Source organism: Limulus polyphemus, unplaced genomic scaffold (assembly GCF_000517525.1).
Source record: "Limulus polyphemus unplaced genomic scaffold, Limulus_polyphemus-2.1.2 Scaffold28, whole genome shotgun sequence".
Classification (NCBI taxonomy): Eukaryota; Metazoa; Arthropoda; class Merostomata; order Xiphosura; family Limulidae; genus Limulus; species Limulus polyphemus.
Window position 1 is genome coordinate 315,957 of NW_013665638.1, and position 13,387 is coordinate 329,343.

Sequence of the window (13,387 nt, forward strand, 5' to 3'; positions counted from 1 at the left end):
ATAAATAATATACAAATATATTATTCACTAACACTGTTATGAGCGAATTTAAGCTTAAAAAGGTTGTTTCGTTTAAGAAGGGATTATAGCTTTGAAAAATAGCATCATTTTACTTGAATGATTCTAACAAGTAGAATTTTTATGTTTTAGTTTTCGAACGCGAATGTTATTGAAAATGTTTTGTTTTTCGTTCTTTAAATTTGTGTTTCTCAACATTTTCCAATATTATTTAAGTTTTTCACAACAGCTCACTCACTCCAGTTTGAAAAAAGACAAAAAGTACTAAATTATTTATTATGACTTAAATATACATCAAACTATAACTAGAATGAATACAACATAAAATAAACAAAACCATTCAACCAGTTGAGAAGCACTGCTTTAAATAATTAAAAATCAGTTATACCATGATGGAACATTCGCAATTACTTTTTTTTTTCTTTTCTAGTTTTAGTAAACCATTTGTGATAATAATGCTTTGGCATTCTGTTTAACAGTTTCATGTTTTAAAATCTGTTTTATTAACTTTCTATGTTCAGATGTTTGTATAACATCTTACCTGAGGCTGAAATAAATAATCTCAACTGAGGTTAAATTCTCATCAGTTTTTAGTAATCAAATAAATGCCTAAAAAGAAGTTATTAGGCTTATATAAATTAGAATATGGCATTTATGAAATTGAATCAATTTTTGTGTTATTTTTAATACATTTATCCTTATATACACCGTTTCAATACTTAAGTAGCGGCAGTGTTTTTATGATAGAGTTTTACGTTTAAATTAACGTTTTGGGTTATCTTACGTTTAATAGAAAGTCTTAAATGCTGTAGCAAATTAATTTTAATGATATGTGCGTTTTCGTAATGAAGTAAGACTATGGCGAATCTGTACGAAAGTAATAGTTTAACAAATGTGTTTAGTTAAGGACTGCACGACTTTTAAATTCTTTTTTATTCTGTATGGCAGCATCCATAAAGGTTTACAGAGGCAAAACGTCAGCACGTATTTGCTTAATGTGTTGAATGTATATAGAAAACAAACTGATCGATCTCCTTAGTTACGGATTATGTATGTGTGTACGTAAACATTAAATAGTCACATTTATGTCTAAAACGATGACTGTTAGACTGCTTTCGAAATATTGTTTGTGCTGAAGGGAAGGACTAGCATAATCCTGAAAGTTTATGCTTCTCGTGATACGCTTCTTTTATCTAGGAAAATATTAAACAACGTAGTTTAATATATATTTATAGACGCAGAAATTATGCTGCTCTTTATTTTTTGTGGAGTATTATATACCTTCGATAGTACATTATTTAAATATATAGAATATACTGTAACATGTGCGTGTTCTTCAGTATGCTGTTCAAGATAATTTGGAATGATAGTTTGGTCAAAATACAATTTAATTTCGACAATAAACATTAAATTTACTCTGAAATATACTGTGATAAATATAATATTGATATAACTACTTAAGTTCTAGCCGAATCAGTTTAAATATGAAGACGTAAAAGCAACAGAATCTTACAAGATATGAACTATATGATCATATAAATTTCCTTAGAAATCCAAGACAGAATTATTAAAGGCAGAAATCGAATACTATCCATTTTCTTTTGGTTTTATAACTGTAACAACTGTACTAAATAGAGTGAACAAATTAAAATCTATAAAATAACCATATTACAAAGAGCTGACCCAGAATAACGTATGCGTGCGTTTGGAAAAGTGTTTAACTTAGCTTTTAAATATTTTATAACCGCCATAAAAACAAATTTATACATCACGCAAAATTTATATGATGTAAAGTTTTCCAACGAATGAGATCAGAAATGGATGTTTATTTTTTTTTCTTTACTACGAAAACGAAATATAATAATTACTGTAGAATGTAATATAAACGTTTACAACAGACGTCTTAAAAACAGTTGGTTTCTATGTTTGAGTAGCGCAAAACTGAATAAAGGAGTATCTTCTTTGTATTTGCCATGGGAAGCGGATCGAGCCCTCAATTCTAGCGTTATAAGCCTTGGGGCTTGCTTTAAATCACAGTGGTTGTTTGTTTATGGATTTCGCGCAAAGCTACACGAGGGCTATCTGCGCTAGCCGTCCCTAATTTAGCAGTGTAAGACTAGAGAGAAGGCAGCTAGTCATCACCACCCACCACTCTTGGGCTACTCTTTTACCAACAAATAGTGGGATTGACCGTCACATTATAACGCCCCCAAGGCTGAAAGGGCGAGCATGTTTGGTGTGATGGGGATTCAAACCCGCGACCCGCAGATTGCGAGTCGAGCGCCCTAACCACATGACCATGCCGGGCCTATTACAGTGTTAAAACACTTCGTAACTCGAACGATTTCGAAAGATATTTTAAATGTGTGTACAACAGTGCAACATCATAATGGATAATTTAGCTCAGTTATTTACCAACACAGGTTCATAGCTCAGCGGTAAGTCAGATGGCTTATAACGCTAAAAGTTGGTTTTCGATACCCGTGGTGAGCACAGATACCTCCTCGTGTAGCCTTGTGCTTAATAACAAACAAGCAAAATACAAATTCAGATGTAAATAAATAAATTGATTTTAGAGTATCTATACGAACACAATTTTATCAATAAATTCACCTTAAACTTCATTTTTGGTGAGTCATTTTGGTATTAACAGATTGAAACTGGCTTGACAGACTTCTAAATCTGTCTTAGAAATCTCAGATTATTAGATTTTGCAATACCAAGTTTCGCTTAAGAACAGTGAACAAAAGTAAAACACGCGGCATTTATGTAAATCAAACCGAAGTCTGTTTTTTATGCTTCATATTACACTTGTACAAAATTGTTACTGTTCAGTTATATAAGATAACTGAAATCCAAAAGAAAGGACTAGTCTTTGAAACATACAAGTAACTAACTACTGATATTAAATTATGTCTTGTTTTTCGCTTTTACTTATACGTGATTATTGCTTTTTGTCCCAGGGTTTGTTAAATACTGCATTGTTGTAAACACTGCAGGATTAAAATTTATTTAAATATGAGTCATCGTTGGATAAGTAGAATTTAATTAAAATTTGTAAGACAAACAGTTACATTAATAGCTTAGTACAACATAAAATACCATATCGTTCGAGATAAATGGATAACGCAAGATATTAACACTTATACTACTCAGCTTCATTTGCTTTCTATTTCTGCTTTATACAAAATAAATCTTTATTTTAAATACTGTTTTTTTTGCATAGTAAATTATCTGTCGCAGCTACTCAATTCAACGCGTAGCTATAATATAGTGGCTGGTTCATTTATCCAAGAAATTATTGTTCGTGACCCGTCGCTTATTAAATGAATATTCTGCATAATTTTATGCTCGTGCGTGCTCTATAACAGTGACGCTATTCGATTGCACAATATTTTTGCGGTGGGTGCTGTTTACTAACTGCTTTCTCTTTAGCCTATCAGTTGAAAAGTACAAACGGTTATGCTCAGGTAACCCTTGTGTAATTTTGCTCGAACTTCTTAAACAAAAGCTATAGAATAACATTAAAGAAACAGGATATTTGATGTTATAATGAACTGAACAATTCAAGTATATTATCAATGCCCGATAAACATTAACATTCACACTATTGTTCTTCAAATATAAAAGCTTCATGAGATTTTAGTAATAAACCCTATTTTAACCCTATTTTCAAAAGTTCCACAGGATTCATAATAAAAGCGTGTTTATTTTTCGGACTGAATACATTATACTGAAAATATAAAAGGCGTGTACTATAATAGACTTGTATTATAATAGATACATGATTTTGTTATTTTTTTTAGCTTTCGTCAATTGTTCATCTTCAAGCTTCTTCAGTGAAGAGCATTTTCGGTGATATTTTTTTTTTTCTGGAGATGCAAATATATTTTTGATAAATTCATATGAGCTACGAAGGCAAAATGTTATAATAAAATAACGTACATATGAATAAGAAAATCAATAGTAACATGGTTTCTCTTACGTAACAAATCTTTTAAATTGGGAGAGTTACTGAAGGTAATATGAGTTCCTAAATAACTAGTGCCTTTAAAGTATATTATAAAAACTCAAAATAGGTTCCATTCCTAAAAACAATATTTTGAATCATTGAGCATTTGTTTAAATTACAAAGGATACCGTAATAAAGAGAGCACATTTAATTTTAAGGAATATAATACCGAAATATGGAAATTCCTTTAACATTGCACTTGTGTTTTCAAATAACCTATATCTTATATGTTAAGAGACTAGTTAAATTTTCCATAGTAATATATGTAGCGAAATAAAAAAAAAGCTGGGTTTAAGTAAATATATTTACCAATAAAAGCACAGTGTTGGGTTGGGTGGTCCTTACAAGGTCAGCAATCATGGTGAAATATGGACCCAGCATAGATGAAAATATTACAAAAATAGAGTTTATCTTGTTAAGAAATCTTCCAAAAGTGAAGTAGCTTTTGTAAACTGAGAGGCATAAAAACATTTAACCACGTCTCTAATAGGTGATGAAAGTTTCTTAAAACATATACTCTATAAGCTAAAATAATTACAAAAAACAAGAAACATTCTAAGATCAGAAGAATGCCAATAAATTATCAATATATTTATTTGCTGGTACTGAATCATTGATTTGTATATTTCAAAAGAAACAAAGATTGGGAGCTTTAAGGATATCTATATCTCACACTAACGTCACTATGTAAACATTTACAATTCATTTCCAAGCCTTTGGATATTAAGGGAAGAATAGCATAATTTTTGTACGGCCATAATATGTCCCTCAATGACATAATGATAGAACACATGTACTTGGAACATGCCGACAGAAGCGTTTAAATCTAACATTTCTAATCAATATTAGCAGTACTTCTTATATAAAGTGAAATATTAGGTCAACTACTTTAAGATAACATGTGCAGCATTCTCTTTTTTATCAATATTATTAACTCTCTAGTTATTTATTGTTAGTTTTGCTTCCCCGGGAGCACAGCGGTATGTCTGCGGACTTACAGCGTTAGAATCCGGGTTTCGATACCGTGGTAGGCAGATCACAGATAGCCCATTGTGTTGCTTTGTGCTTAACTTCAAACAAACAATACCATGTCTAGAAAAAACTTCAGCCAGCAAAGTTTGTTATTGTTAATTATTGCAATGGAGATTGTATTTTGCAAATGAATGCTAAATCAAGTTACTGTTAATTTATTGCTCTTAACATATTTCGGTTACAATAATAGCAGATCAAGAACAATTAAATTTTTAGGCTTAAAATTATGTACAGTGTTACGAAAATATGTAATATACTTTCTGTGAAATTCTATTTTAGATGTTTCTAGCCCTTTCCCTGTATAACTGAACATGCAACAGCAAAATCTGAATCATTTCTAAAATTATTATATAAACTTGAAACTCCCTTAGAAAACATATAAAACCATAATAACAACCATTAAATCATTTCCGGTTTTAATAGCAGCGACAAAATAGCAAAATAAGAGAGACTCTCCACAATTAGGCTACCCATGAAAGAATTGGTTACCCACCATTTTCGCCAGCATCGTTACCAACGGCTCTTACCCTAAATTATTAATTTTTGTGGACCTTCGCTTCCTGCGTATCTAATGAGTCACCTACGCTATGTCTGTTAAATATGTTTGATCGCGTGCCCTGTAAATTGTTATTAAACCATTTGTATAATACTGGTGCTCCTTTTTAGATATATCCTGTATTTCGTTACATTAAAGTTGTGAAATATAAGCGTAAAGGTAATATATTAATGGTTAATGTTTCTCACCAACTGATATACCGTTTTTTGTAGTTGTTCTTTTTAAGTATCACCAGTTTCCACTACCCGGCTTAAAACAATTGAAGTGCTTAGGAAAAATGCATTTGTTACTCCTGATTATCTTTACTAAATTTATTTTCCAGTATAAACATAAAACATACTAGTACTATGTGCAGGCAGTATAGAGTATTTAACTCCGTGTGTATTTATTTGTTTAAACTTGGATCATACGTATGATTTATTACATATATACACTGGACTTACTGTAATTTTAACCCATGTAATATGACTAAATCCACAAAACTAAACCAACTTTACACGCTTTTGAAGAACACATATATTGATTATAACATCCATTATTAATATTTCTGATTACTATATGAATATAATGGTATTTTGCGCTACAAATCATCTGTCAAATTCCTATTACTTTACTTCATCAGGTATTTTGTATTTAAGTACACTGATTTGCTACAAGTAAGTAACAGCTGTTAGTTTCTGAAAGTATACAACGATTCAATATAAGTCCGTCACGATAAAATACCGCCCTGTTCAATAGTGAATGGACGGCACTTGCCACCTACTGGAGAATAGCCTGAACCACGGTGATATATATATTTCTGAACAGCACGACTAGTTCACACAACTGCACGTGCGATAGAATGAAGAGTTAGAGTGACGGGAAATTACTTAACTGGCTGGGCAGACATGAACTTCAGTTTCGTTCTTTCCCTTCTTGATTTCAGTTCTGGTGGCCTCTATTGATATATCAACAGTTGGTCTGTGATGGCTTATCGAGGAAAAAAGTCTTACTGCAAGGACCATTTCTGGCCTGTCATTCTCACCGTTTGGTTGACCTTACACGGTAAGTTCTACCAAGATGAATTTGTTTGAAAATGAAACTCAGTAAATAAATTTGATCAAAATGGGCCTCATAATATTTTATACAATAATTTTTTTTTCCTGAATCTCAGCTTCTAATGATTGGTCGTATTGTAAAAGTAATTATCAAACTGCTCCATTTGATTTTTATGTTACATTCAAAGCCATGTTCAAAACTTTTACCTTAACTTATATTTGATATTTCAGACATCGCTTAAAATGTTTGAGCTTTCTTGAATCTCAAACTTATAATTTCATGTCATCTAAAAAAACAAGAAAAGTATTATTTCTTTATATATTTGAATATTTTTAATAATCAGTATTGTCTGAAAAATATTGTTTTATCTCAAGCTGTTCCATATCTTTCAGATTTATTTGTTACACTAATTAATGAGACTATGTAACAACAAAACGTGCCGGGATTTCCAACACATCTAATATCGAGTTGTGTGACAAACCTTAATGACGTCTAATAACCATTAATGCTTTGTTAAGATGGCTCGTTGTTAAATTCTGAGACTGATCTATCGTTTATTTGCTAAAACTATAAAACGAAACGGTTTCCGCCTGCACTGATATTCTTCGCTGTCACTAGTTTTTAGTTTGACAATATTCTGTCTTTACCATGAACATAAAAATGTAAGTTTATACTCATTTTTGTGTAAAACCGTTTTAAATCGGTATGATAGCCACAACAAGCAAGAATAAATCACTACTTGGGAAATCCCGATAACCAGAACCCTTTTAAAACAATACCTTTTAAAAAAGGAAACTACCCCCAAACCTTCTCTAATGTATCAGATGTATTGAAGTATTAGTAAAACAAAGTGGAATTCATACTATTCTGTAACTAAATTCTAGTTTCATAGGAATGGCAATTAGAATATATTTTATAACTTTCAATCACTGATAAAGTAAAGTAAGATTCATTTAGAACAACTGTCAATAGAATGGCATTAATTTTCTTAATTTATATCGAATATTAAATTATCAAGTGACTTGAAACTTTCTAATTTCCGTAATTTTTTCTCTTGCTTACATATATATATGAATTAACACAAAGGCTTAGGTTTACCATTACTTATTATCAACTCAAAAGATATACATGAAATTATTTAAACTCTTAATGAGCAATTAAGTTCTACATTAATGTTTTTTCTACATTTTAATTATCTATTTTTTTTCAATTATATTAAAAATGAACATAGAAACCCTTTGCTCTCCTGAAGAAGAATAGTCAACTATTCGAAAGCGCTCGAGTTTTGGGTCTTATCTTAAGTCTATAACACTTTATATGTTAGCCTTTGTGCTAACTCTTTCATCAAAAAGAACAACGTAGAAATTTGATCAGTATCATCACGAAAACTTGACGTGCTAGAGGAAGACTAAAAACAGATTTGGAATCAGCGTCCCAAGAGCTATCTAGCCTACCTATAATTATATGAGATGAAAATGACTTGTTAGCCAGTGATATTAGATAAATCTATTAAGAAGATTTTTTTCAATGTGTGAACAAATAAAGCATCAATCTCATTCCAAAGAGAAGAAGAAGAAGATAATTTTACTAGAAACTAACTTGAGTTGGAAGTGATAACGTTCAAGACTGTACAGATTGTTAGTCTAGAAGTCCATGGTTTCCATCCTATTGCTGTTAATTCTAAGACTAGTTTTGTGATTGGTAGAGAGTTAACCTTTTGAAAGAAAAAACGTAAGATATATAGTTTTCTCTGGTAAATGGTTGTTCCTATTTTGTAAGACACATTTATATTCCTGTGTGTACTATACTACTTAATTTCAAAGAAGTGACATTAGACGGCTCCGTATGGCCAATTGGTTAGGGCACTTGACTCGAATCCCCGTCCCACCAAATATGTTCGCTCTTTCAGCCGTGGGGGCATTATAATGCAACGGTCAATCCCACTGTTCATTGGTTAAAGAGTAGCCCAAGAGTTGGCGGTGGGTGGTGGTGACTAGCTGCTTCCCTCGAGTCTTTCACTGCTAAATTAGGAACGGCTAGAGCAGATAACTCTCGTGTAGCTTTGCACGAAATTCAAAACAAACAAAATGAACACTCCTAAACTTAAGCACTCTTTCAGTAGAGAAAACCAAGCTTTGTTTTATTCAATCCAGTATTGAAAATTTATAGGGACAAAAAGAGGTATAAAATCACTATTCGTTTACGCTAAACCTAAATATGGATATGTGTTCAAAGTTATATAATGCTTTAAGTAATGAACAAAACGGTGGAGCAACTAAAATAATATAAGCTGTGGTGAATATTGTCAATGGTAATCTCTATCTGAAGAAATGCATACTTATTTTGTCGCTATACACTTAACACTTTGAGAAGCAAATACAACTTTACGTTTTACAAATATATTTTTCAAAAGCTTAAAAGTTCGTGGGATATTAAGTTTCTGTAACTTTAAATAATATGGTCATTGAAATTATATAAAACTACCGATGATCAGTATGAGTGCTACGCAGCTAGATAAGATTGAGATGATACAGAATGCCTATTTAAGACAGGATGTAATTCAGCCAAGAACATCAAAGAACCTCCCAGGCTTCAGCAACATTGCAGAGTATCAATAGCGCTTACAAACGGAATTTTTCACTAGGCCCTTGCACTGTAAAGGATATCATTCCGTCACCGAGGTTCTTTTGAACTGGTACATTCTAGATTCCCAACTACCATGCAAACACCGACTAGGCAGTATACTGCCTAAAAGACGGGTCAGGAGACTCCATGGGTGGGCAGGTGTTATACAGGCAACACTGAGATAATCTATCTCCGCTAGATCTCAGACATGAGATAAACATTTGGAATAAGCTTGTCAATACTTTTGTTTTGAGTTTACGTACTAATTATAAATATTATTTTATTATAAATTACAGCTTTTACAGCAAAGAAGAATACTGTTTAAAACAGGTACGACTTTTCGATCACTAGAGCGATCATTCTCAAGTACTTTGAGTGGTTGGTCCCCAGATGGATGGAGGATAGCAAAACGACAGCACGGTAAGACCCACACCTGGACGTATTTGTCAGACCATAAGGGTGTAAAGCTAAACGAGGAAACTCACAAGTTCGCAATAGAAGCTCCTTTATCAAATCATTTACAATGCTACTGGCAGAATATCGACCTCTTCTTTTCTAGTAAGGCGAAAGCGGCAACCATGTAAGGTCTTCATCGACATTTAGAGGGAATGAGACTGTTGGAAAACAAAGTTCGGCATTGTGTAGCTAAGAAAACAAAACACGATGAATCAATAGAATAGTATACAGTCAAAAATTCACTGGTAACATTAGTAAAGGAACTATCTTCCTTTATCTTCTTCCTCCTGTGAGGCAACCGTCGTCTATACCATGGGTCAGCGCAACCCCTGGGATTGTCACCTTCTATTCAACAATGAAACACTTTCTATGATTTAGAGAGTTGTAGATGACGAAGTTGATCGTGAACGAAACACGAAAAACAAGATCCAAAAAGACAAAGTGTAGCTAATATGTTTAGTATATTTTTGTTGTTGTTTGTTGCAGTACCATAGAACAAAATTAGCGGAGAAAAAAACAGAAAGGAAAGAAATTTTATATTCTATAAAAAAAATTATAGAAAACGATGTAAATGGGCAACTCCGAGTTGAATCAAGGTCTGTCTATGTTCCACTTCTTTCCAATCAACTGTATTACATGTCCAAATAGTTATTCTACTGATCCAAATGATCTAAAGAAACTTACTCTTTCAAGTCAGTAGGAGATAGCAATTAAATATATGAGCAACAGTTGCGCTTGAGAGTATTGTTTCTAATCTGAAAGGTATTTTGGAATATTTCTAGTCTTTATACAAACAAAAGAAAGTTACGAATTATAAAATCTTACTAAATAATAAATTAATGAGACAAGTATTTGAAGCACTTTTTTTTTCCAACTCCAAGATAATGAAAATGACGGTTACCATTATTATATTACACTTAACCAAAACTATTAATAGTTTTGTATTTACATAGAAACTCTACTGACCTATAATCACCGATGATTAAAAGTTCGAAGTATTATAAAAAGTAATTTACCTTCATTATTTATTAACGGTCAATTATCTATTAGCAAGTAATAACAATTAAAATGCTAGTTAATTGTCATTGAGTTTGTGATTAGACCTGTGGTTAAATCATAGATCGTTAATTCAACATGATATCAACTATTTCAAAATATTGTAATACAACATACAAAAAACTAAAGGTGTTAATGCTAAAAACCTACTATCATATTTCGTAAAGTTTTCAATCATTTAAGGTTTCCACCTCCTGTTTATAAACACCATAAACTAATATATTTTGATACTTTGCCAGCACAAACCTGGTCACAGCATCATGTATTTAGTTTTGACTCACAACACTTGTTGTTGCTACTAGCTATTACAAGAAGTAACTTAGAAATGTTTTTTTTACATCAATTCACAAAATCAAAACTTCGAAAACATATGCATGAACACATATTAAATTTAACACCAAATGTCTGATTGTTTGTTATCGAATATTCATGCAAAGCTACGCAAAGCAAACTCTGCTCTAGCAGTTTTTTATTCTGAACTGAAAGACAACCAGTGGATAACACCAACTCTTGGACTACTCTAATCGAATGCTGGGAATTTACAGTCACACTTATTATGTACCCACAATCTCAAAGTGCAGAGTACAATTTTTATGGCAACACTACGAGAGCCATGGATCTTGGTATCCACAATTCATTACATCAAATGCGAGCATTGGTAAAGCTACAAAGATTTAGAAAACATCGGATAACTTAAAAGAACACAATTAAAGAACCTAGACAAAACTAAAATTTAACCGTTTTAAATACTAAACGAGATTTCAGAATTGCAAAAATAATAACTATAAGTACAAACTTAGGCTTAATTAGCTTATAGAAAAGAAACTTGTAATCGTTCAGCAATTTAAGTTTATTGAAAATCCGAAAAGCTACAAAGTTCATAGCCTAGGAAGACCAGCTTATTTTACTGTATATTAACAGAGTATAGAAACTGTGAATTGATCAGTTTAGATGATCATATATATCCGAAGTCAAGACTTACGAAGTAAGAAGATTATATCTGGAACGAAATGATTAAAAGGGTTATAGCTCTAAGTGAGGGCATTAATGAAAGTTATAATAAGAAAAAGGAATTAAAGCTTTTAGGTGGAACAAAGAGGATTAGGCAATGGATCTATTAGCTGAAGATTCTTATCAACCTCGTAGATTAAGCTATAGTAATTTCGAGCTCATGTTGGGTCTGAGGAGGTTATACCATTACGTTTGAAACCGGACGCACATATTTATTTTACACAACCCACAAGTCAACGTTTTTTTTATCTTGTAAAACCGTAAACAACAGTTGCTCATAGTGCTTACTTTCTTTAGCGTTGTCGAAGCAGCAAAATCATGAAACAATGCTAGGGTAAAATTTTATGTTATCATTTATGTCATTTTACCCTAGTAGTAAATGACATTGCTTCGGTTAACACAGTATTATCCTTGCCATGCTAAATTTAAATATGATTATAAATTTTTTGTGAAAGTGATATTTTTACTTTGATTTTTATCTTCTCACATATATGTAATTTACTTTCATAAAAGTCAGGAAGTATTTAATAATATTCCTTACATGACTGACTCATGGTCACCTAATTGTTTAAGGTGGTTTTGTAATACTTGAACCCGATGAAAATGAATGACCTAATATCTAATTACTTTGATTGTTATCGTAAGATCAGAGCATATTATTAGATAACTAAATGCTATTATCAATTTGAAATCACCTCGTAAATTCGCACTTTTAGGTGATAATATATTACTTTTTATTTCTAATCTAGTTGTACCAGTATATTTGAACACTACCTACATTCTCTAGAAAAGATTTTGTTTTCAAAAACATATTACCACTTATTCATTTACATGCTAGAGGCGCAGGCTCTCTTCCCTCCAGTTGTGGAGTCCCGTTGCATCACGTTTGTTAGTGCGCATATTAAATAGCGTTGTATCGTTCTTAATTCCGAACACCCGACAAAGGGGGCAACTTGATAGAAGCAACAACTTTTACTTTATACCTTACTATTATTAATTATTACTTTATTTTTTTATATTTCTACATAAATAAGATGATTTTAACACTATTTTATCCTTGAGGAGTTTGGCACCGACATTTGTACAGACTCTCCTCCCTACAATAATCTCCTCAAGGCTCTCCTAGTTATAATGACCAATTCAATTAGACTTAAGTAGTATTTGTCCTTTCAACCTTCGCTCCACTTCCATAATTCCGCACTTTTTTTCCCAGTCTTCTAATAGAGCAGTATGATCTCTGTTCCGTCTTTTCCTGTTCTCTCATTCTACATGTATTTTTTTAGTTGTTTTTTTACACCAACATCATTCGGAGATATTACCAGCTAGATGGTACACTTTATCATTGAATAATATGTCTCTGTTGTCTGGAATACAGTGAGTATGATGTTACTAGCTAGATGGTACACTTTATTATTGAACAATATGTCTCTGTTGTCTGGAATACAGTGAGTATGATATTACCAGCTAGATGGTACATTTTATCATTTAATAATATGTCTCTGTTGTCTGGAATACAGTGAGTATGATATTACCAGCTAGATGGTACACTTTATCTATTGATAATATGTCTCTGTTGTCTGGAA

General features: G+C 32.0%; 1 protein-coding gene across 1 annotated transcript in view; it reads left to right on the top strand.

Annotated features, from left to right (window-relative positions):
* The first annotated feature begins 6,457 nt into the window (after positions 1 to 6,457).
* The window catches only part of LOC111085837, a 51,163-nt gene continuing 44,233 nt past the window's right edge, over positions 6,458 to 13,387 (top strand). The window contains exon 1 of the mRNA XM_022386223.1: positions 6,458 to 6,662. Within this exon, the coding sequence (XP_022241931.1) occupies positions 6,584 to 6,662 (79 nt within the window). The 5' untranslated portion in view covers positions 6,458 to 6,583. The remainder of the gene's footprint in view (positions 6,663 to 13,387) is intronic.